Here is a 27849-nt window from a genome sequence, read left to right on the forward strand (position 1 = left end):
CGGGGACACGACTTTAGAGGCGCGCAGGCACACAGAGAAATCGCGAAATATTTTTGTGAAATGCAGACAAAAGACGCTCAGAAAACTCGGGTTTTGTCGCAAGAATCGCACAAAAAACCAAAGAAATCCGACGCGAATCGGGCACAAAATTGTAGCGATTAAATACGCACGTCGGAAAAACACGAGCTCAGGCCAAAGTGATGTCGCAAAAATCGTGAAATGCAAAAGAATAGCCGTCGACGCGAGCAGAAAAAACACCAAAAAGCAACAAGTTGCGATTTTAAAAATCGCGAAGAGGGGTCACTAAAGGTCACATGCACAGAGGAAAATTTCCACCTGGATAAAAACGTTTTTTCCAGAAATCTAAAAAATTTCTTTTGAAATTTTATAGGAAACCACTCGCCCAGAAAAAATTTTAAAGTTCTTGCTCTAATACCATATTACAAACAGTAATTGGTACAAACAATCGATAATGAATGAAAAAATAGAAACTTCTAATATGTACAAAAATACATCATATTGACCATTAAACAAAAATAAAGAATATTATTCTAATAATTAAGGCCTCTCAAAATCTGTGGATCAAGCTCATAACAATGAGCAGCAATACAAGCGAAAATTACAACAAACAAAAAAGCTTTGCTACATGGTTCTGGAACTGACTGCATAGCATGTTCAATTTCTGACATCTCAGGTCTCTCTACTGCAGTCACTGTCGCAGTATAGGGTAACAAGCCAATGCTTACATCCAGCGACCAAACCACCACTCTCAAAGCAAAAATCAGATGTTCATTAAAAAATTACTGGATAAATAACATCATATGTATACATATCAAGCACTACAAAACACATTTTCATTCATTAATCTTAAATGCTCAAGAGATCATTCATATTAACACCTCAATTCAGTGTTGCAATAGAAAATACTACCCTCTGTGGAATTTATTTACTTCCTCTTGGTTTTAGGCCCAATGTGATATTTGTGTTTATTGCTCAAAATTGATTGTTTGACTAAAAAAATTTATGGCAACCAAAAAAATCTCAAAAACAAATCAAGGATTTAAAGCTAGTATCATTTGAGGAAGGGGAGTGTTAGAACAGGAGGCAAATAAAAATAGTATCCAATCGGGGAAAACACATGGAATCTCTTTTCCTTCCAAATGTACTCAATCTCTCAAATCCAAGGAGTCAAATTAACATAAAAGTATAATTGTACTTGAAAATTATCTCAAGAATATTAAATATGTTTGAATAACTCGGCTTGAGAATACTCTTGCAACTATGATATAGTGGCAAAAGCCTTTTGAGCAATACAGAATGCATGAGTTCTCACAATAATCTGGGTTTACAATAATATGCACACAGCATGAAGAAGTGTTGCATTTATCGTCAAAAACATTATCCACAAGTACAAAAAGTAAACATCTCCAATAAATGTGCTCAATGGCCTTCCTCAACTTAACAAGGTAAATGGGATTAAAAGGTATGAATCTTGCATCACCAAAAACCTAACCACATATAATATACAATCCAAGTGACTGTTCTTTACAATTAGGAAAGAAGGCTATTTCCTCCATAACACCTCACACAAATCCTAGACACTGCTGATTTAAGTAAGGTCATCCTCTTCAACTTCCTTAGCTTTCACTGCATTCTTTGCCCGAAGCAAAAGAGTTGTTTTCCATTGGTCCTGTTCCATAAAATAAACATTAAAATTAGTTCATATAACATGTGATAATTATTGTCAATTCATTTCCTAAGTTGCCGAATCGGGTATGGGAATGGGAATGGGTACATGGGTACGAAACTCTGGTACGCAAGAAATTGTTTTGGGGGTTGGGTGCGTTTTTGTTACGTTTATTGTATGTATGTATATATATGTAGCTAAAAGATAGAATTAAGTTTAAAATGTCATATAATACATATGCTAAACATAACCATTACAAATTTAAATTTTGAAACATAACATACTAATTTAAATTCAGTTCTCAATATCAAAAAGATCAAACTAGAATCTCATGATAGATAAGTTCTGAGTTCACTAATCAGCACTGTAGGTCTTAAGAATATCAAAAAGATCAAACTAGAATCACTAAACATTTCAGAAACATTTTGGCATCTAAAAACGCGAACCGTGGATGTACCCACAGGAGATTCGTTACAGAATCCGATTCCAGTACGTTTCAAACCCGGAATTGCCTGGAAAACCCCACGATTCAGCAACTTAGTTCATTTCAATTGCTTTAGTTCCATGAAAGCTACTGAAACTTATTACGTACAATTCCTTAATCTTTTTATCCACAAAGGGCTTGTAACTTGAGTGATCGGTATCAGTCTAATAAAAAACCAAGTCAATCGTAAATTGAATTAAGTACAATAATTTACGGTGGTTATCAAAGACCTGTCCAATTTAAAGAATATAAATTGTAGCTTAGATGGAGATGTTACTGACCAGTCCCTGTAATTTATATTTGACAATCCCTTTAACTAGCTATTATTAACCATACTTTCCAACCAACCAAGATTCAAAAGTGACTATTCTTTATCTACTTTGTTATTTATTATGTTCAAATAATAAAAGATGCACATTTTTTATTAAGAGTAACAAAAATGCTATTGGATGCAAAGTTTGGGATCTTATTAATGTTGATTTTAAGTAATCAGATTAGCAATATAGAATGGAAAATCAGAATGCAAAGTAAATCATACACATAACACACTTGTACCCTGGGAAAACCTCCCTCTTGGAGGAAAAACCCAGCAACCAAAGATCTAGATTAGACAATAACCAATTGAGTTTACAATGAGCTTCAACACATGAAGCTGTCAGCAAATATGCACAGAACCCTAGGGCAGATAGCAATCATAAACCTATCTGCAATACAACTGTTGCTGTGACAAGGAGGATGGCAGATTGAGGTTGTTGTCTACAAGATTGATCTGCTGTCACAAGGATGATGTTTCGCTGACCCTCAGATGATGTTCGCTGCCCCCTTTAGACCAGTTCGCAGTCCTTCAAGGGAGTTCGCTGTGCCTTGATAAGGTTCGCTGTCCTCTAAATGTAATTCGCTAACCTCTGAGTATAATTCGCTGATCACAGAGAAGATAGGGATTGTATTTCCTGAATGTGTGTCAATGACATTAGCATTATATATATATATATATGAGACTCTAGCCATCAATTTGCTTTAGGTCGGCTAGGAGTCTAATTACAATGCAAGACATAAAGTGGCGCCAAAATCAAATAACCCCACACATTAGGATAGGGCAGGGTTAATCCACACATTACATGAACCGCCTCACATAGGGTACGTTAAACACAAGATGTTTAAGCCTTCTAAAGGCCGGCAGGGCTATACACACGCCAGGTGTGCTAGGTCGGCCCTAGAAAGGGCTCTGACCTAGCTACTTATAACAACAATTACTCCCTACGTGTAACTAGAAGTAATAATTATCAATTTATGACAGTGAAGTAGAAAAGTGACAAATTCCTAACTTATCATTTTCAGCATCTTTAAAATTATAAAAGTATCGTACAATTATTATCTTATATATAAGAATATATATACATGTATATATACAAGAATGTATTCTTGTATCTAAGAATATATATATAGATATATAAAAGAATACCTAAGATATTGTTATACATATAATGAATTACATTTAGAAATATAATATTCTTAATATTTATTATAAGTATTATTAATATATAACTACTAGTTTAATTGATATTCTTGTATATATAATATTTAAAAAGATGCATATTTTTAATTGAGTGGCAAAAACTTATGTCAAAAGCTATTAGTACATATTGGATGAAAAGCTTGGGATCTTATGCTGCTTACACATAGCTTGAAGAAGTAATAATTATCGATTTATAACAACGTACTAGAAAATGAAAGTGTGTCAACATATTATTTTCAACTCCTTTAAAATAAATATAACATAATCTTTACATATTTGTTTTCCATTAAATAAACACTTTTGACTGGAGCTATGAACCAGAAGACAGTTTTGAAAGGACCCCAAAACCTTGTCCATCAAGAAAGGCAACAACAACATGAAACTAGAACCAACAATGGAACAGGCCATAAAACCAAAATAGCTCTTGAGAAACAAACAGAAAAACTACAGCAGAGGTACAACCATAACAACAATCAAGGAGCTTTGAATCCAAACCTCACCAAAGAGCTCTGAAGTGGAGTTAATGCCTGAACCAATTGGGTCATCCTGCCTTTTCTCAAAAAAAAAAAACCAATCACAACCAAAGGACACATGATCACAGCTTCTGGTTTTCTTTATTCCTTATCACAGCTTCTGGTTTTGTTTATTCATTAAAGGGGGGCCCCTTCACATCCACAACAAGACCCACAACAGCAATGCCCAACTCCTTTCAATCAGGCACAACCAAAGGGCACACAATCTTGTTATCCTTAAAGGAAGACCCCTCAGTTTTTCCTGCAGGGCTCACAACTGGTAAGCCTAAATCCTTTCCTTCATGTCTCATCATGGAGTGCACTTCTTCCCCATGATCAGGGGAAGGAATGGTCCTCCTTTTACTAGACACGGAATTTCTCTTTGATATCTTAGCACAAATGGGAGAAGTGCCCAGCTGTATGCCAATGAAAGCAAACCTGCAAGGAGTCAAATTGGATTGTCCGCTCCCATGCACCAAACTTGAATAGTATTTGGCAGCGCCTTATCAATATCAGCTTATACACAAAATCTAGCAAAAAATACATTTCATAGATTTGGTGACATTGTCAATAGCTAAAACCAAAACAGGAGCATTAGCAATACCTCATATGATCTCTTTGTCCCAGTATTCTGAAGGAAGCCCTAGTAACCTAACCCAAATAGAAACCCTGTTAAAGTTTTCCTCAATAGCATCAAAACAAATAGACTATCTTTTCAAAGAAGGATCAGATTTACCAAGGAATCAGAAATCTCCTTGCAAGATTCTATTGCTTTCCTCAAGGGCTTGCAAGTAGAATAAGCAAATTTCATTTGTCATGGCAGCCACCCAAACCTGAGCAGACATGCACCATCTTTTTATAGCCCAGCTACAGACAACATCAATATTAAAGCAAAAGCCCAAGTACCTCCTAATGAGGACATTCCCCATGCAAGCAAAAGCTCTATCAACAACAGCAACAGGCATCCTTAGCATATTTCATGAACCATCCAAGGCAAAGGACGCTTCTGCCTAGTGTTGATGGTGTTTTTACGCACTATGCAGCACAGAATAAAATACTAAGTATTCTATCCTCTATTGAATAAAGACTCCCAAATGCTAAACTGCGTGATCAAGTGGGACGACTCCAAGGTTCTCGAATGTCACGTCTTGACATGCTCTTGGATAGACTCGGTTGTATATGATGTGATATTGCTGGGATCACAAGGTGGACTTATGTTGAATGATTGAATCTGCTTGAACTGTTTGAATGCTTTGAATGTTGCTGGAACGTAGGATTTCACTTGATTTTTAAGAAAAGGAAAAAGGATAAGGGTTGAGAGAGCTATTCTACTCTAAGAATGTAAGAGCAAAGGACAATCTTTGATGAAATTCAAGTAAGTCTTGCTTCAACATGCAACGAAAATCTCCACAAGGCTAGTGCAATCTCCTAAGGATTGTTTTATGATTTTCAAATCATCACTACAAGCATAGACACCATCAAGTTGATGCAAATCAATGAAGGAATGATAATTGAAGTTAAGCTTTAGCTAAATGATTCCAGTTGACCACGCAAGGCACTTTACCATCGGCAAGATGTTAGTAATATGGATATACGAATTTCACCATTGATCATACAAAGTTCTTTCATTCATCTAATTATCAATATCTAACATGAAGATCCAACAAGAAACCATGCAATTGTAGAAGAAACAACACATCCCACCATAACTTCAATGAAAGGGAAGTTTATATACAACTTCGGCAACAATTTCTGCCTTCTCTTCCTATGCTACTCTAGTTGCTAATTGTTCTTGAACTACTGCTATTTTCTGTCTATTCGCTCTTAACTTTACAAATGAAGAAGTGGAGCCTTTTATAGTGCTCTCATTACAATTCAATGGCTCAAATCAATTTGAGATCAATGGCCAAGATCAAAAGATAGAAACCCTAATTAGGGTTTGTTACACCCATTGCAAAACATTTAATGGTTGACCAATGATACAATTACATTTGATGGGACACATGTCCTTTGAAAATTCAACCAATAGATAATAGCGGTAAGTACATCGAACTTTGTGCCCATGTGGTAGTTATCTTTTTTGTAGATGAGTTAGGTTCATTGAATCTAGACGTCTTATCTTAAAATGATATGATTGGATAAATGACGACTGGGTGCCACCTCATCTTGCGCTTTGTAACTCATCACAAGTTGTAGTTGTAGATGAATGAGGCATATCTCTTGATACTCAACATTTCCAAGCTCCTAATGTGATGATGACTTTGCTCAAGTTGATCTTCTAACTTTGATTAACTCTTTTGAAACTCTCTTGTCTTGATCACTTGCATTCTTGAGCTTCCATCTGGCTATATTGACAATGATTCTTGGATTTCAGAAGGAAATTCAAGATTATGAAAATTTCCACCTTGAACGCTTGATGTTGAAAGTTGCTCCTGCCATGCTCTACCTCATGGAGATAATCAATAGAGGCCGGATCAGTCACCAAGGTCAGTCTGATTTTGTATAAAAATGATCAAATGAAGCTTATTTCAGGACCTATAGACAATTTTAGAACAGAGAGAGACAAAATTTACCTTCTTCTATGAATACGCTTTTGATCAGTCACTGAGTTTTGTCAATTCTTGCTGATGTGGAATCAATGATTCTTTTCCAGAATTTAGCAACTCAAGGGGGTCATTTGATGTTTGATAATCTTCAGATCCAACGCCTTGCTCTTCTTCACCTCAATTCAATCCAAAATCACTTTCAGTCGATAGGTGAATTCGATGTAGTTTATAATATTGATGATTGCGTTGATGTCTGATCAGAATTTGGAATTGCTATGTCAAGAACAAGTTCGCTGTAGATGTTGATCAATTCGATGTGTATAGTTATCGACTTTGACTCTTTGAACAACTTCGCTCTATTCCACTCTAAGTCACCTTCGATTGGGAGAGGAATTCGCTGTGTCTCCAATCTGAATCGCTTCTGGTCTGAGATAAATTGGCTGTGATTTGTAAATGCAATAATGAGATTGGAATCGTTAAGCCGGGAGACAATTTCACTGTGTCATATAATCAGTTTGAATGACTTCATCCGTGCCTTGTAACTTGGAAATCGCTGTATCTAAAATGGGAACCGCCTTCATGCTTTCATCAAAACCACATCGCTATCTCTAACCAATTCGCTGATAAGGTTGAATTGCTGATTAAAATGCAGTCTCTTCGCCATGGACAAGGGATGAATTCGCTGTCTTGCAACTCGAATTTGCCATCTCCAGATGAAGTCACTGTGTATATGCAATCAAAATTGCGACTCACTGCTGCATCTTAATATAATCGTCCTATACCCTAAGTCGCTGCCCATGGATATGAAGGTGTCAATATATGAGAATGAATTTGCTGTCTTCAAATGAGATCGCTGTGTGCATAATCAGAATTGCTTTCATTCACAAATTCATCATTGAATGTCGCCTTATTACATGAAACGCTGTTTGAATGATGATTGCATATTGATCGTATCTGAAAGATGAATACACTGGCTGTGGTAGAGGTATTCGCTAGTAATAAAGTGATTTGACCGACAAAATATAGGCAGGTTCGATGACACTAATCAAATTTGCTACTTTTAAGGTGACCTTCCATTGATGCCAAATGTCAATCGCTATGTCAAAAGCACAATTGCTCAATTCTCTTTGTCACATTCACTGTTGATTGTACCTATTCAAAATCAGAATCGCTGTAGAACGCAATATTGACTCAATGTGTTGATCAAATGTAATGATCAACACATAATTATAGCTGTTTCAAAAAAATTGATACTCCATCACAGGTAGTTGGGGATTTTTATTTAATGTGCTTTGGTTGGGATGATAAATGCCTCAGCCACCTTCATTCGATATTTCATGGATATTCATTTCAAATCTTAAATGAAAGTTTTGATGTTCCAAGTCATGGCACTTTGGGGAGGTAAACTTGCTCCTTATATTAAATATGTCACAATCAATTCTCAAAGGCAAAATATCATTTATTAAATGCGTTGCATTTATTATTAGCAGAAGTCCTCAAACTTTGCACTTCAAATCCTTGAACTTAATTGCCTTATAATCATCTTGCAAGCGCTTCACATTTAATGCATTATAATGATTATTTGAATTCTTCATTGAACTTGCAACTCGCATTGATCATATCACAAAACTTCATCATGCAAGCTTAGTGTCATTGAATGCATCGCATGCATTGTGGTTCTTCATTCATAACATCTTGCATCGTAAAATATCGCCATCTTTCATTCTATAATCGATCTTGACTTGATCAAATTTCTCTCTTTCCTTCCTATTTCATCGCAGTGATTGACAAGGGGTGCCGATATCATTGGAAGGAGGTGCTGATGAGAATGGACGAGGATGCTGATGATTGTGGAAGGGGGGTGCGAGAATAATGAAAAGGGGGTGCGAGAATAATGGAAGGAGGGTGTGAAAGCAATGTAAGGGTAGGTTATTCCCATGCCTTAGCCAAATTTTTGATCCTTTAATCTTGTACTTCTTTCAAATAAAAGCAAATAGCTACACGACTCTACAACTATCCTAAAAGGCAGAAAAAAATGGGGGTCCCCATTTGCAATGGGGCAATGTGTGAAAAAATCACAACACCTAGCAAAGAACAAAAGCACATGCATGGCAAAACCACTAGTCACCAATTGAACTAAAGAAATCTCTACCTAGGCATCAATCACAGGCCTAACATCACACTCCATGGCCAAACCATGGCAAGAATCAAAATGCAGGTTCAGATTAGAAGCTTGCAAGGAAAGGACTAGAGGAAGACCCAAAGCCCCTTTGAACACCAGTACCAAGGGCATGCACTACCTCAATAGAGGTGAAACCCTCACCATCATCTCTCTATGTGATCCCCACAGTGATTATAGATCAGAATCATCAGATACTTTAGCCCCCATCGCAACCCATGTAGGGATACCACCACCATTAATCACATCCTCATCCTTTATCTCAACTAAAAGAATAGCAAGGGAAATCATCAGGGAAAGAAAACCCCTACAAAGGCCCAAATCACAGTAACCACTGAAAGCAACATTGAGATTTGCCATCGAGGAGGCAGGCCATTGACCTTCAACCAGACCTCAATAAGAAAATCCAACAAAAATTCATCCTCCAAGTTCCAATAGCCAGCCCAACCATCCTCATCTCCGTTGCCTAGTTTCAGGACTCGGCAAGTTTTTCCAGAGACTCGTGAGTCCTGAGGCTCATCGAGTCAACTCGCCAAGGACTCGCGAGCCACTCCCAAAGAGTCTCTGCCAAAACTTGTCAAGTCCTGGCATGAGACTTGCACTCACGAGTTCGAAATGCCGGACTCTCGCATCGGGTTGGGACATCCAACAACTTTAAAAATTGGGTTTTTCAATTTTTTTTCACTTCTTTTTGCAGTTTCTTGTCCAAAACAGGTCTGCTTAACGAAATAAGGTTGGAAGAAGCAGAGAAGAGGAGCATATGAAATCGAAATAGACACAAGTGATTTTTATCCTCTTATTTTTTGTTTTCTTCAATTGAAAATCAGAAAAATCTTGAAAAACAAGGGGAAATGCTGGCAAAAAAATTTCATTTCCCTTCATAACCTATTTCCTAGTATTTTTAGCTTGTTTTTAATTTTATTTTTTTTCAAATGATTCATTATCATTTCGTAACCACTTACATATATAATAACTAATTTTTCTATATTCGATTTAATTTTTAAATTTATTTATTCAAGGTCTACAAGGGTCTGGAGGGGAGACTCTTTCCTTCATCTCAAACAGTTGATAGGAGAGAAAAACATCCAGGTAAAAAATTTAGTTCAATACTACAAGAAAAAATTAGAAACTTGATTCTTATATTTTTTACTTCTCTTATATTTCTAAATTATTTTTTGTAGATTTATGGTGGGAGAATTATGGTGTTGGCATGCCTAATCTTCAAAAGATGTCATTCATATTTTGTCCCAGCCATGTGGTGCTTCTGGGTGTGACACAATTGGTGCTTATTTGAGAGCATTCACACAATAAGAGAAATAGATTGACCTAGCAATGCCTAAACGATCTTGTCTTCATTCGGTACAACCCTTGCCTTCAAACTAGAAAGGTGGAGGACATTTTACATGAATCAATTGACTTGGATAACATTGATCCACATGGTGAATGGACTGTCAACGAATTTGTTGATGATGATGTCCTCCATACTAAAGAAGATCTTGCAGAATTGGAAAGAGGAGCAACAAAAGAAGCAGAAGTAGTAGAATTGGATGCAATGGAGGACAAAGACAGTTTTGAAGAAATAATTCATTATCATTTAGATACATCATACTATAGCACCTTCTAATTCGAGGCCTGAAAAACTTGGTTACATTAGGAGAAGAAAGAGAAAGATGTAGATTGTATTTGGTTGTTTTTCTCATTTTGACATATCATTGTATGTAAACATTTATAAACTTATGATGCTATTACACATTTGAAAGTTTGAAACTATGAGTAAGCATGATGAAATTTCAAATATTGAGTGTTTGAGGATCATATGACATGTGTAACATTTGAATTATGACAAATTGATAATCAAATTAGGCTCTTATGTTTTCTAAACGCATTAAGTTCTTTTTTTTTTGGTAAAACTATGGTTTAAGAATGATGAAATTTAAACTATTGAGTGTTTGAGGATCATATGACATGTGTAACATTTGAATTATGACAAATTGATAATCAAATTAGGCTCTTTTGTTTTCTAAACGCATTAAGTTCTTTTTTTTTGGGTAAAACTATGGTTTTCTTCTTTGCCGAGTCCTATACCAAGTTTTTTGCGGAGTCTGTGTAGAGACCCAGGTTTGAGTCCTACTTTCCACCGAGTCCAAGCCAAGTCCAAGTCCTAAAACTTTGGTCTGGTTCATCCCTAGCCTCTCTACCTTTGAAGGTCTTCCCACCCACAAAAGATTTGAAACCCCTACTCCCACTCACGTAAAAATTTCCCTTCATCTTTATATATTTCATATTTACTATATTAATTAGACTAGTTTTTTCCTATTTAACTATACTTATCTTATACATTAAGTATATCTGATTTATTGTTTATATATTTAATTACACTTGTCTACAATATAATGTATAAATATAGTTTAATTTAAATTAATATAACAAAAATATAATGAGAAGATAAATCAATATTTATATATTAGATATCTAACATATCCTTAGATATATATGTATATGCATATATATGTGTATATCTAAGAATATCTTAGGTAATATAAATGTTCAAGATATTCTTATACATATATATAGATATGCCAAGTAAATTTATAGTATTTGACTGTGACTATAAATTAGATGATATTCAATATAAATTTGGATAATTTGATAGTTACTATCGGAAACTTTAGCCTCAACATGCAATAAACAAAGTCTCAAAAAACTACATGAACAAGCATAGCATATACTTCCTAACGCATACCATAAATAGCCTTTCACAAACCACTTAATGAGCACAATTTTTCAGCTTGTTAGATAATCAAGTAAACTAATCTTCAAACATGTTGCAATGGCCACAACTGGCCGATACATCAGTCCTATATATTACAATTTTATCTCCCAATAATTTCACAAAATATAAATTTAGGAGAAAAAGAAGGCATTCTACAAATTTATAACAGTGGAACGGATGGCAGGCATACTTTTACGTAAAAAAATCAACCAAATTATAATGGACACCAATTTTTATCTATAGTAATTGGTTGTCCATTTCCCTAAAATATTAAAATATGGAGAGAAGTTTTGTAATAAATAAATTGTACCTTCATCTAAAGGCAAAATAAGTATGAAAGAAAATCAGTAAAAATGTGAATCCTTCCCAAAAAACTTAAACCAGATGAACCAACTCAAGAAACGTAAAAAGACATAAGCATAACAAATATATTGTCACATCAAGCACAATGTCAAAAGTGGTGGCTGAAATGTTAAAGGCACATTACTAGAAAGTCAGTGCAATAAATTTAATTTAAGTGACTATATGTTCAATTTGACAATTTACAGATGTCTCTGGTGTAGCATATGTACAGTTTACCCCAATGCTTGGTCATGGCTACGCACAAAAGAAATTTTTTAAACATTTACAAACTATTTGCTATCTTGATGCATTACATGGATAATTAATAGTTTACAAGTGCAAAAAAATTGAAAATATGTTTTTCCAAAAGACCAAAAAAATGAGGACCTTAAGGACAAAGTGAGTGTGTTAAAGATCTTAGATTTTAGAGTCACTATTAAATATCATGCATCTGGATATCACTGTATAGTGTTTTTGTTAAACAATCTGAGCTGTCTACAACTCTCATAAACTTAATGAGCTTGTGACAAAGCAAAATTGGGCTACTTGTGTTGTAAAGCCACTGAGCAAATAAGAAGTTAAGAACTTGCATATCCAAGACAGAGATGGTACTACTTCTATGATAACTGGAATTGATCAATTCATAATATCATGCATCTGGAAACCACCGTGTTTTTCATTCCATAATCTGAGCTGTCTACAACTTGTCACAAACTTAATGAGCTTGTAACAAAGCGTAATTGCACTACACATGTTGTAAAGCAGCTGATTAACTAGGAAGTTTGGAATTTGCATATCAAAGACAGAGATGATACTACTTCTATGATAACTGGAATTGATCAATTCATAATATCATGCATCTTGATATCACAGTATGGTGTTTTTCACTCCACAATCTGAGCTGTCTACAACTTGCCATTAACTTAATGAGCTAGTGAAAAAGCAAATTGTTCTACTCGTATTGTAAAGCAGCTGATTAACTAGGAAGTTTAGGAACTTGCATATCCAAGACCAAGATAGTACTAGTTCCATGATAATTGGTATTGATCAATTTGGAAATGAGATAAAAATTAGCCACAGGCTCTAGTCTGGGTTGTATGGAACTTGCTACAAAAGCAAACAGGGTGTTATTCCCATCATGCCAGGTCCAAGCTTTATCTAAAGCCAAATACAAAAACTGGATGCAACATGTAGTGACCCTAATGGCTAATGGCTTTTAAATGCTGAGATTACCACCAAATTGTTGAATAAGAGAGTTGTGAATCTCTAACGTTCCAACAAGTTGCACTCTACTTCTTTGATTGTAAGGTATCAAGTCTACTGGCCTGCCCACACAATAAGTCTTTTTAATCTATCTACTGGAGTGATAGTTGCAGGGAAAATCATTTCAACAGCCTGACCTCAAATCCTATACAGGAAATCAGCAAACTAGACTAGTGAATCATAAGGTTCAAAACAATCCATGTAAATAATTTGAACTAGTATTCACCATTTAATTGCAGAATAAATATCACATTCTCAATATGATTCCTTAGGAGGGCATAAGCCTCATGCTATTTAAGACAAGATCAGGTCAAGTGCAAGTGCTGATGCCTTCGACACAGTAGATACCCCAGGTGTGATGTCAAAGTCAAACATAAAGAGTTGAAGAAAACAGATATAGCCCACTCGTTTCTACAAAGCAGCTCAAAATGGCCACAGGGCACCAAATGATATCCAGAACAGACAATCTCATCTGTGGCTCACTTGAAACGGTATAGTGATTTACTTGACCATTTCTTTGAATTGTGCTTAGTTTATGTGAATCATTTTTCATTTCAAAATAAGCCATTTTTGCAGACCAAGAAATGGCTCAGAAATGTGGACTCTACCTCCTGAAAAGGTCATTTACAGAGCTTGCTCATATACAAATACAATAGAAGCAAGTATAGAGAATAAAAAGTCATCAGTAAATAGAATTGATTTGATAGAAAAGACAAACAAGATTGAGTGATCCACCATTGTGTCCGTTAACAATGTGATCTCAAATCCTAGAAAGGAAATCAAAAGAATAATCAGTATCAGAAGGCTCAAACTAATCAACATAAATATATCAAGAGAGTAACAATTTGATCCACTACTCACCATCAAATTGCATATTAGATACCAGATTCTCAAAAAGAGGACTCAAACATAGTGCAACTTAAGAGGCCAAGGGTATGCATTGGTGCCTTTGAGGCAGTCGAGACCCCAACTGTGACATAAAAATTAAAGATATAGACCACAATTATATTACCAGCACTGAAAAAAACAGATATTGCCCACTCATTCAAAAAGAAGATGGCTCAAATATGGCAACAAGACCCAATACGTTATCCAGAACAGGCTGTGTCTCATTTCTAGCCATTTAAAACAGCATCAGCTTTCAGAAAGAGTTTTTGACCATTTCTCTTAAATGTTCCTTGTTTCTGATTATTTTTTATTTCAATAAACCCATTTTTGCAGCCCAATAAGGGCTAAATCTCCTAAACAAAGGTCATTTCAACAAAAAACACTTTGCATTTTGTTATTGCTTCATCTTTCTGGTTTTTGTGACAATGCATGTCCCCTTCCACTGCTAAGAAACAATTACTTGATAGCAAAAAGAAAGAATGAAAGGTCTTTGATTTCAAAGGAGCTTTCCTTTTACCAAATACTTCTTAGAGAAATTGGTAATGGAAAAGTCTCTGCACTCTTTAGTGTGTCAACATTGACTGAAAGCAGGCAAAATCTTTAAGCTTTGAAGTCTCATGAATATTACTCCCAACGCCACTTCTTCTTATCTAATCAAAGGCTGTATAAAGAAGATTGTTCTCTTACCTAAGGTGAGTAAAAGAACATAGCACTCAGTATATACTAATATTTTACTTGTGACAAATAACACACCACTTCCACAGGTATTTGGAAACTAAAGCACATCAACTACCTTTTGAAAAGCGTCTGCCGAAAGCTTCTTCCAATGCACTTTCAATGTAGGTGGCCTTCATCTTTACAGCATTATTCTAATAATTAAATATAATGGTCCTTAGAGTAGCCAGCAACTCTACAAAAATCTGCTTTAACTATATATATTTCTCAAATTTAGATCATAAATTATATCACAAAGATATTATTCGAAGATATTTAGAAGAACAGAAAAAAATACACGTGTTAGGAAAGGTGTCTCAATCTTATTCTTAATGTTAAGATTACAGAAATGTAATTTTCAGGATATAAAACAGAAAATTCGTTTTCTAGGGTACAAAGTTGGGTTTTGGCAAAAAATAAAATTCCAGGTTGTTCAAAATCACTTCCAAGGATGTTTGTTGAGTAAATCTTTTAGAACTCTACAGTTTTTTCAAGGCCTCTCGAATCAAAAGTATGGCCTCCAGAAATTGGACCTTCCACATTGAAAATGTAAGAACATCTAGGACACATAAAACAACTTTAAGAGGGAGTTACACTTATTGACAACTTATGATGTATGTTGTGATGTGTCATAAGGCATCTTTGAGTGAAGATAATGAAGCTAAAATGGAATGCCGAAGTTGGTGAGTGGATTATGATGTGCTATCACAGGAGAAAGGAATGTGTTGTTTTTAACTTGTGAACTCATCTTGGTATTTGGGTGTTGGTTTTCTAAGTAGGTATTTGGGCACCACATTTTTTAGTGGTCTAAGGTCATGGTTTTGCAATTACTATTTGACAGTTTCATGTATTACTTCGATTTATTGGGTGCTTGAGATACAGGTATTTGATAGTGAGTATGTAAGTATTATTATGCTGTTAGAATTACTCCAAACCTCTAGTTGGTGATACTCCTGTAAAAGCTTGCTCTACAAGTGAATTACTGAATAATACATTGGGTTGCTTTCTGCTAACACTAAACCAACAGAGATACTGCTGCCTTATAATTCAACTATTGGGTATAACACTTTCATACAATTTCTACTAGCAAGGATACTGCTTGTCTTACAATATTACCAGCTGGAAATTCTACTTTCTTACAATTCTATCTACGCTCCTCCAGCTTGAAAATAGTTCATATTTCTCACCTACTCCCTCCTACATCTCCCTCTTACAATCCTCCAACATGCTCCTCCAACTCAAATATTTTTCCCTCTAACATGCTCCTCTAGCTTGAACGCTTCTCCTTCTTCACACCTCCTATCTCCTACAAAGCATCTATCCTCTGCTTTTTCCTCCTTACTCTCTTGTATTCCTCCAACCTGCACCACCAGCTTCACCTATGGGACTACCACTATCTACCAATCAACTAAAGCAGGACAACCGCTTCAGCAAGCATACAAACACTAACATGTCACTTGGGAAGATTTGAACATTGGTCTCCAACATGAGAACTAGGTGACCTTACCACTTGACCACAACACAATTGATAGGCTAAATCAACATTGTCATTTTAAAGAGTACCCGTCTTACAATCATGTCCAAAAAAATTATAGGTCAATAAATACAGAGGTACATGAGAGAACAAGCAATTTATATTTACCATGTGAAAAAATAAATTATTATGCCACGAAACATAACTACAATGGCAGCTAGCAGTGTATTGTAACGGCATGAGAATTCACAAAAACCTCTTTAACATAAATTGATGGCCACTTACACATCAAATAATAATTAATTAATTAATGAATTGAAATAAAACATGATTAAGATATAGTTTAAATATTTCAAAATCGTATATCTGTAAATATTATTTATTGATAGTACATTTTTTTTAATTTAGTACAATAAAATCATTTTAAAATTAATAAATAATAAATATTTTGTTATATTATATCTCTCGACTTCTTTTAGATATCTACATTTAAAGTAGCGCTACTAGTCAAATGAAAGGATTGAAAATATATATAATAGAAATTCTTTGAAGAGCTGGCCTCATGAAAACATATCTTTATTGAAAGATAATCATAAATTAATAAATACAAAACATAAAACTATAAATATCCTAGTATCATAATTTATCTTTTCTGTAACTCTCTCTTACCATATCCCATATTTGTGTACTACTACTTTAAATGGTCCCATCAAATGGTCATAGACTACATTAATTCATACCCCAATTGTAAATTTCCTTGTCATACTAGCTACCAAACAACAAGCATAATTACTTCTACCCTACAAGCAATTGCATATCCTATCTAGCAATCCCTTAACTGAGAACATTACACAGTCATCATCAGGCTCATCTTATATATGTTATATTTGTAGTTACATTTCTTCACATGCCAATTATGGGGACCTAATACTGACCATCAGTGCATGAAACAAAGTCTCAATCAGCTTTAACCAAGGTTTCCAGGACACCGGTACTAGTACTGGTATGGGAGACAGGTACTGATACCAGTATGTCTATTTTTGAAAAATAGGAGACACAGGTACTTGGAGACACCACTTTTTTTAATATAATTTATTAATTTTCTAACAGAAACTGAAAATATTAGTATCACAAAACAGAATCACATACATTGTTAATTTCCAAGTTTCCGAGACATCTCCGATACAGGAGATGCATCCCTGAGGGTCGGAGCCACATCTCCCTGCAACTGTAGCTTTAACTTATTCTACCTATCTCTAACTCTTAGTCATACAAACATGTTACCTAGTTACAAATAACGGTGTGTTCCAATTTCCAAATTTAGAAGAGAGTTTTGGTGCACCATCCAATTCCAGAATATTTATTTTTTACAGTGGGATTTTCTATCAACTCACCTCATTGTTTTGGAAAAAATGCTCACAAAGGGATCTGAACTGTCAAAGAATCACACGCAAATAAATATATATATGTATATAAACTGAGAGAGTAATCGGGAAAGAACCTTTTTGGGCAATTTTTGGAGACAAATGGGAAGTAATCAGGAAGAACTCGACAAAAACTCATTAGGAACAATTTTTCAAGAAAAGGGCAACTTTTACAGGGAAAAAATGGGATCTGAGGCAAGTCATGATTTATTCCAATGTAAATTCTAAAGCCAAATATTTCTTCTTTGCTTCCAAAAAAGGAAGGATTTCATAAGAATTTGAATCAAAAAACAAATCCCTAGTTGCTGTCCACAGAGAATTAATTTACTGGTAATAACCACAGAAAAGTAAGATTGGTCAGAAATCCTTGTTTTAGTTATATGTTTAGCATATTATCAAGGCTGAGATATTAGAACAATGTACAAGAGATCATGGCAAATTAGGGGGAAAAAAATAAATATGCATCGATGCATGTTCAGCAGTAGCACTCATGGTGTACTCATCTAATCATGTCAATATATAATTAATCATTCCATATGAGATCCCCCAACCCTCTTCATCTCTATAATCGTTCACAGATTCCATAGAATGCAAGGATGTTACAGTAGAAACTTGTTTTGGTAATCAGTTAAAATGATATTCTATTTACCCTCTCCCAAGCAATAAATTGAAAAAGTATGTCCCCCGATATACAGCAAATGACAATGTTATATTGTCTCTAAATCGTAGATTGAGTGCTTCTGCTACAAATGCATTGAATAGTATAATAAATTACTCAGTACAGATTAGAGCCTCTCTAACAATACAGTTTACAGAATATAATTGAAATCTTTCATAAGCAATTAACTTATGTTTAATTTCTTGATTTATGTCATTCCCTTTCAAAGATAGTCAGTCACCAGGAAATTTCAGTATAGGCGTAAGGACCCCATGCCCATGTCTCCTGCTGGCTATTTTTGCATACAATACAACTGTACCCTGATTTGAAATGATGTACCACCCCCATACACATAGCCCCATGTCTCCAGGTGACGATGGATATTGTGCATGTATACTGAAATGTTTATATATAGTGTACAGCAAAAATTTAAAAAGTTCTAGTAGGCAGACAGATTCTCAGATTGAAAGAATATTGGTCAACATTTCCCCTCCAGTACACACAATCTATTGTATATAAATGCTTTGAAGCATCAGCATGGTTTTTCAATTTCAAACAAATAAAATACCACATAATCAACAATCGATATATTTATTAAAAGTAAGCAAGGTAAAAACATACCAGTCGAGTCATACTGTCAAATTCCTTGACCACATCAGTAAATTTTACTACATCCTCCTCATCAATTGCAACAGCTAAGTCCTGAACATGAAAACAACAACCTTTCAGTTTCAGAACCAATATGCAGCATTGATAATATTTCAGTATTACACTACCTAGAAGGGACTCAAAACACACTGATTTCTTCCCTATGCAAATAAGTTTGATTTCAATGCCCTCTTAAACAAGCCATAAGATAGAATAGGGAAAAAAACTTACAGAGAGGAACTTGCACTCTCGGGTACCTGAAAATGTAGGATCAAGTTCCTGTACATCCATTCATGTCGCAATTAGATGGGTTTTCACATATCTTCTCTTAAATACACAAGCATATGAAAGATTTACATTAATAACAATCAGTATCAATAAATGTGCATTAAAATGGTTGGTTAACATATGCTTCACCTGATATTTCTCTAGTGCATTGTTTATCGCCACAGTGTCACCTTTGCAAATCAGACAGATGCCAGCACATAAAAGATAACCCTTAACACTATACTTCAGAAGATTGTTATTGATTGACTGTCTTGCAACATCTTCAAAAATTTGTATGGCCTTTGGGTACCTGCAATATTGCAAACATAAAAATCAATTTCTGTATATAATCAGAGAGGAGATGCAGCACACTTTAGGTCTTTACAGCTTAACAATTCTTAATATTATAAAAATGAGAGCTGAGAACTTCCTCAATAATAGTTTTAGCTCAATTAGATCCCAAAAGTTTGACTGGTATGCACATTTTCTGACATGATTTTGGGTGTCTATCACTTGATAAACAACATGCATGAAAAGAGTACTGCAGAGCGAGTATCTCCTTTGAGAAAAAGAATTTTTATTATTATAATAATTGTGAACTGATCTCTTAAAAAATTCATATTTGGCATCTTTGGGCTTATAACTAACTCCTAAAGAGCCTCTACGTTACCTAGAGAATAGAATAACTAAAGCTTTGAGATTTCTAAACACATTTTCCAATTCATATATGGTAACAACTGTGATTCATAATATTTTATTTCCAGATACATATATGGCAGGCCAAGTATTTTTCAGCTAAATTACTAGGTTTTCCCCTGCATGCCTTGGTTCTGGTCCTGGTTTGGCCCGGGTACTGGTTCTGGTCTAGGTAAGTCCCTGAATTTGCCCAGGGTACTGCCCAGGCTTAGGATTGTGTTTTTAACATGTGAACTTACATCATAACACAGAATTCACAGTGGATTAAACAACAAGCAATAGACGTCATTAATGAAACTAAATAACAGCTATTTATGGCTGCAGATGAATGATTTTGTTAGTTTAGATTTGTTCATATATCTGGTCTTGACATTGATCACCATTTATTAGAGTAGATAAACATACTATTTGCATTATGTGTGTGTGAATTTGTCTGTGTGTGCATGCGCGTGTGTGTGTATTTTAGTAATTAACTGGTAACATTTATTTGAAAAAAAACCAGCACCAATGGAAGCACCTGATTGACAGTAAACAAACTACCAGCAGATAGCATTTCAATACTTGGTAAACTGCTTACATACATATCACCAAATGCTTTTCTTGAACATACAACAAATATGCAAACTTTGGCAGGCTGTGAAATGAAATGCAAGTTGATACCAAGGAACTGAAACATGTGCAGGATTTATCGATTACCAAAGATGAAAAAACCTGTGGCCCTACTCAGTCTTATTGTGGACAAAGTCAACTCACCAACGTGCAAATACAGCTATTTATTTTGCTAAAAAGTTTGAACCATTGGTGATTGATTGCATGTCCTCATCAAGGATTCCACTGCTTTTGCCAATACCAGGGTTTCTACAAGTCGCTGAACAGAGAACATGGAAATGTGTATGGACATGATTTTTGGGACAGCATAAAAAATACTGAACTTTGGGTTTGACAGGGAGCAGCAGCTTAAATAATTTCAACAAGCTAAAAAGCAGCTAAAATTTTAAAATGTAAGTGCAGTGTGCTTAATCTGCAATGTCGATGCATTCAAGTCTCCAGGTGGGAACACATCCGGATGGAACACTGGTGAATACCATTTCAAGACCTTAGACCAGGAGACAGAACATTTTCAGCCAGTTTTGATATTGTTTCACTCTACAGTAAGATCACTTCAGATGAGACCATTAAGGTCATCAAGAATGACGTGGATAGTGAGACTGGTAAATATGAAGAATCCCACTTAGGATGTGTTTCAATTTTGTAGAGACATTTATGAGCAACGGGATGGTGTATCATGGGCTTTCCTGTTTCCACAAATATGGCAAATTTATTTGTAGAGAAATTTGAAAAGAATGTGACTGAATCCTCTCATTGGAAATTGAAGTGATGGTGGTGTTTCCTAGCAGACACGGATGTGAACTGACCTTGTGGAAGAGATGCTAGAAAAGTATTTGGCACCTTAATGCACAGTTGAATCACATTAAATTCACAACGACAATATAAGAAAACAATTATCTCCCATTTCTTGACATCATTGTTAGCCATAAAATGCATGTTTCACTCTATTCACTAGTTTAGACAAAAAGATAAAGATGTTAAAATTAGAGCCAGTTCCAACCATCATAGCGAACCAGAATCATGAATAGTTTGTTTGCAGGGTTCTTAGAATCTTAAACACTACACAACTAAAGAATAATAAAAAAAAAATCTCAATAAGACCTTCAGGGAAAATATTAAGACAGACAAATAAGGAGAGCCTATAATAAGTTTTAAAATAAAAGGTAAGAGGATTTCCAACACCAACATTGTCAAAAGAAGCAGTATTTCCTAACACTGAAGCTAATATACAGAAACTTGACAGAATTTTGAGAAAGACATTATAGAACATTCCTCAGACCTTACAAAACTACCCTAACTCCAAACTCAAAAAAAATTGTTCATTACGTCTCATGTTCATTTAGTATTCCCTACATCAAAAAATTGTTCATTATATCTCATGTTCATGTAGTATTCCCTACATCAGTGGGACTGAGAGATCTTTAAATGAAAAATCAAGGAATAAAACACACATAATTATCACAGAAGCCAGAAAAATCAGCAATAGTTGAACGAAATAAGAATACCAAGATTCTTGCTTTTAAGTATAGCTGGAAGGAAAGAGGAACTAGGGAAGCTATAGAGATCAAGAAACAACCTAGAAATCTGAATGGCAACAATGCCTTGAAGCTTAGTTATACCTAAAATGTTAAGAACCCTTAATCCACAAACTTGGCCAAATTTTGAATCAGGCGGTACTTGAGTTTTTAATGGTAAGTAATTATTTAATTAACCAATCAAGTAATTGATTTCTTAATTGGCTAATGTAATTCTAAAGGATAATAAAAGTTACCGCAGCCAACATCTCCCCACCCTTTTCTCACCATTTATGGGAAATTAATCAAATCTCTTGGTTAAAATATTGATTTGATGCTTTTCTCTGATGATGGGTTCAATAGTGAGATGCAAAACATCAGACTTAAATTAGGTTATGCAGATTTCTCCTGACAGCCTGATTTCAGAGCTTAGAATATTGGCATTATTTTTCAAACTAATTATAAAGAAGCAATCAGATTTGTAATCTGTTCCCATCAAACGGTGATTTTATAAATCCAGAAATCTCTACATATGAACTGGAAATAATAAATCTGCAAATCAGACCCCACCAAAATAACCAAATATATGTAGCCACTGCCCTGTGGTCATTTGATAGCCCAAGAGTGAAAATATGTGATCCCAAAATTTTTTACAAATGTTTTCTTTCATATTAACTTACTGCTCAAGCTGGGCTTCAAACTGTGCAACTTTAAGTTGACACTGATTAGCTGTACTAGTAACTTCTTCACCTCGATAGAGCTCTGCAGCTCGCTCGAAATATTCCAAAGCCAATTCCAAGTTTTCTTCAGATTCATATATTTCACCAATCTCCTGTAGAAAACAATATTTTTGAATTTCAATAAAAGATCCCTATCTGAAACAAATAGGTACATTTACTCAAAATCTTATCATCATAAAGATAGATATTCACAAAACGACCATTCAGCTCCTGCAATGAATGCCTATATACATCCAACCAAGAAATTTGTAGTCTTGAAAACATATCAAGCATATTATCATAAGAATAAGAATCTTTAAACTAGTTAACAGTCAAGCATTGCCAACCTCAAAAGATTAGGTCATCCCAGACCCAGTTCAAACATTGAATTACCTTGCTGTGTTTTGCAGCCATCGACAATCTTCCTATCTCCATCAAGAGATTAATAGCCAAGCCTAAGCACCTAACAGCTTCTGCACAACATTAATTGGTAGATCAAGACCACTTCCTATCCAACAATGATAAATGACACCTAGCATTCCCACATTCTAATATAACCTGAAGAGAAATTCTACCACACAGCAGAAGATAGAAATTCTAGACTAATAACATGACAAAATAACACAAAAGAGATGAAGGCAGTTGATTGTAGACCAAAGGAAAATATGAAATATAATTCTTCTCTCTGCAATCCATTAAACCTGATATGAGAAATTATACACGGCAACATGTTTTTGATGGAAATGAACGGTAGTTTTCTCAATTACTGAATTCTAAAATTGATACTCTTTAATTAGAAGTAAAATTACACCAGTTTCCCACATATAAGCTACACCATGATGAGCCAAAATATCACTTAGGGGATTTGAACAATATTCAAAGCATAAAAGACAACCTCAACAGCAATGAAAATGTCGTTGTCAATAACTCAATAACAGCAACAAAAAACTGTCACTCAGATGAGATGCATTCCCCTCGAAAATATTTCTCGAGTCAGATTAAAAAAGACGCTCAAATGCATAGACTTCCCCTCCAAGATATTGCATGTGTCAGATTAAAAAACTGTCACTCAAACAACCTACAAGAGCAGCCATGAGATGATTGTCTGTGCTTTATGCAGACATGTACTAATCACTCACATATTCAAAGATCATTGAGACTTTTCTTCCTGTCAGAAAAATGATTGAAGTACTACATTCATCCCAACAATAGAATGGGTAAATCCCAGAAAGCAAACATGAACTCTTCAGTTGCAACAGAACATACATATTAATCTCATATCGATTCCCTACCAAAAATCCTACAAATGAAATCAAGCAAGAAATGGTTATTGGGTAATATTTGACCAACATTAAATCGTAAGCATTTAACAGAAACCATCTTCAGGTAAAACATTACCAGATATATTATTGCATAATGCATACAGAAATCCACTAATGAGAGTTTTTTAAAAATTACCACAAACAAATCAAAATATAGAAAAAGGGTGGGCGTTAGATGGCCATATACTAAGCACTTTCTAAAACCATAGAAATTTGTAGACAATAGTGGCATAATGATTCACTACTTCATGTTCACACCCACGGAGGTCATATGTTGCGGACTCATTACACAACTGACAAAAATGTTGGTTATGTGTTGTATGCTTTACATGTTCTACACCCCATCATACCTGGTGGGGCCCATGGTTTATAGTTATACCCATTGCTTTGTACTACTGCTTAGTGGTTCTCTATGGTGATGAGCCTATTAATACTCAAACAGGGATCAGTGTTAAACACAAACAAGAAATATCTTAACGGGCATATTGTATTGTGAAACATTGAGTTAATACAGTGTTGTTTCCGTTGGTTTTTTCCCTGAAATAGTTTCCTATGGTAAATAATTGTGTTGAATTGTGAGTGTGCCATTATCATTTTTCTATTACATTTAAGAATCTGTAAGCACTACTTCTCTTGCATAGGTTTATCAGTATTATTATTCTTCAAGAAATGCATACAAACAAAATAATATTTTATCAGTGTAAGGGGTGGCAGTTACTTATCAGTATTGAGTAGTTTAATTAGAGTCCAAATCTTGCAGAATTCTACCAGGCCTTTTCCTAGTTGATGGGCCTTGCATTTTAAAGCTATTGACTGTCACTTGAGCTACTTCCTGGTTGTTGCACTGTAAAGCTTTATCTTTTTTGGTTTAGGGAAAGGGTCCTATATTAAACCCTCATTTTCCTTTCCAACAAAAACTCAATGGATCAAAGACTTTAGAAACGAACCTTGGCTGTTAGTCTTTTTATAGCAATTCGCTGCATTCACATATGCTGATGCTGCCTCGTGCTTACTTTCAAGCTGTAACAAGTAGATGCACCATAAACAGGTTAGATACCAACATTTATATGAAACTTTCCACATACCAAACAAACATTATATGCATTTGGCTCGACAGACCTTTAAATGGCAGCTAGCAAGCTTGATATAAGCAGATGCCCCTTTATCCCCTGTACCATACAATCAGCCCTCTGCATTAGGATTTATTCAAGGCCATGCACTTAATACAACTTACAGTTAAAGTAAATTATTCACGAACTGTGTGAGTTATTGTGTTCTTTAAAAACCAATAAAGATAAATGGAAATATCTTCATAAGAATCTGAATTGATGGGTGTTGATACACTAAATATTTAAGAGTTTCTTACAAATTCCCTTCAATTGAATGAAGTGAAGCTCCTAATATTTTAAGCATATGTTACCTTACTTTACAGACTACATGATAATAAGAACATTCAATTTTTTAATGCTAACTTCCACCTATAGAAAGTATTTTATCCCATCTCCTCACTGCTCATTCTCAGATTCAAATTCTCCAAAATGACTTGCATGAATGATTAACAAAAGAGAAAACCTTGTCAAAATAAAAATTGACAGGGCATCTACTTCTTGGCATTTTCTCATCACTAATCTGAGTTTTAGTCGGAAACCAGGTTGACCAGAATATATACTTCACTAAGTCTAGCGATTAGAACTATTTCAATCATATTCAACTAACTTATACTTGGTGAATGCTATTCTGCTAAACATGAAAACCATGATATGATCAACCAAAAGTAAAACACTTTGCTCAGAAACACCTAAAAGAAAATGATAAAAGATTAAAAGGCAATGAGAATGTTTTCATAAATAAGGTTAAATGGAATGTTATCCAACAGATTTTTTCAATACTCTATCTACTTAACTGCCTAAATCCAAATGTGGGATGGCCAACTAACAAGATATTGCTTTCAGTATTCATTTTATCTTCCTATAACTTAATGATCTCCAATTTTCCTCAGCATTTGCCATTTGGAGATCTCATTCCCCCTTCTTGGCTAATGTACTAGTTTCTTGACGACTTATGTGGGTGGTCCGTTCTTGTTTTGACTTCTTATTGTACACTGCTGTACTGTTGATTCCCATTTACCCACTTTTGGTAATCTGTGGACATTAATTCGATTTCTTTCTTACATCCAAACAATGCGTAGAACATGTAATAGGCCTCTTCTCATTCTATATTATAACATGCACAGATTTTCAGACAGAGAATAATTTTTCAGATGCCTGCTTGATTTTAAAGTGCCATACAGGCAGTCATAAAGTAAAGTGCACCTTACAGGATTTTGCAATCTTATATGAGTTGCCAGCCTTCTCATACAGTTCTGCAGCATCATCATATTTAGAACCAAAAATAGTCCATCCTTGGATCTTTTTATCTGCCTTCTTTTCAAATTCATATCCCTTAGCTTCTTGATCTGCCATCTCTTGAATCCTGTAAACAAAAAATAAATATACTTTGAGAATTGTATCTTTAATCAGACAATGCAAAATTACAAATGACTGAAGCCTTCAAGCCATTATCAGATTACAATCTAAAAGGCAAACTCGTAACTATTTGCATCTCCAGACAAACAAGTCTCTGATAAGTAATCACATGAACAAAAAAAATCTCAACCAACCACAGGACGGAAAACATTGAGATGTCAAATTGTAAAATCCCATACAGCAAATGTCAATTAAATACAAATCTTGATTGCAGAGAAAGAGATTATTTGTGTTCATATGTTTCAAAGAATGTGAATTCTAAAGCACTGCCCCATGATGCAGGAGCAACTCAGAGTTTGGGCAATCAGCATCAACCCAAAAAAGTTCTCTTTTGGGTTCATGAATAAGGACTTTGGGCTCCTATAGAACAAATTATCTTGAAGATTTTATTTTCTAACATTTTAATATATTTCTCATGTAATTTGATGTGAAGACCCTCCCTATATTGCAGCAAATGTGTGGTATACAGATAACATGTAAAGATTGATCCATCTGCATCTAATGCTTGCGTTGAAATTCGCTAAACATTAATTATTACATCTAACATTCCACGCCCACACAATATCTTTTATATGCTCAGGATTAATCAATAATCAAAAATTTTAAGCGCAGTTCCAAACCTTCAGAACGAACTTCCTTTGCAAACCCTGAATTTGCGGCTCCACCAGGTAGGAAAAACCCGTCACACTGCTCCTATGATCCGCCAATATTAGATATATTCCATGTTCTGAAAACATCCAAAATCTTTCACCCTTCAAAAAGCCGGCAGAGACTCCCACTGCTTATAAAGATAGATCGCGCCTCGCGTATAGAGATTAATGATAACAATATGCACCCGTGCCACAAATAATATCTCCCTTATGCAATTCGATTCAAACCGCCATTGTTCAGATAATGAGCCGATGATTAATATATTTCCGAGAAGCAATGTTGAGGAATAAGAGTCGCTGAAAGATAATGCACAAAGTAATACTCTCCACAACCCCTCGATTCTTGTCACAATACAGATCCCGCGCCAATATTCCAACTTCACGACTTAATATTCCCTCAAATGAAATCGCACATAATAAATATTCCCTTGCTACGATG

At 34.9% G+C, this 27849-nt stretch overlaps 1 protein-coding gene across 1 annotated transcript; it reads right to left on the reverse strand.

The window, feature by feature from the left end:
• Positions 1-1193: 1193 nt before the first annotated feature.
• On the reverse strand, positions 1194-27849 carry LOC131039084 (alpha-soluble NSF attachment protein 2). The gene is made up of 10 exons (XM_057971732.2): positions 27381-27849; positions 26553-26707; positions 25355-25404; positions 25183-25255; positions 23307-23386; positions 22875-23026; positions 19526-19685; positions 19340-19387; positions 19082-19162; positions 1194-1690 (listed from the first exon to the last, which is right to left on the reverse strand). Exons 2-10 carry the CDS (start codon positions 26695-26697, stop codon positions 1610-1612), a joined length of 870 nt encoding a protein of 289 aa, XP_057827715.2. The 5' UTR covers positions 26698-26707; positions 27381-27849; the 3' UTR covers positions 1194-1609.

This window comes from Cryptomeria japonica, chromosome 7 (genome assembly GCF_030272615.1).
Source record: "Cryptomeria japonica chromosome 7, Sugi_1.0, whole genome shotgun sequence".
NCBI lineage: Eukaryota > Viridiplantae > Streptophyta > Pinopsida > Cupressales > Cupressaceae > Cryptomeria > Cryptomeria japonica.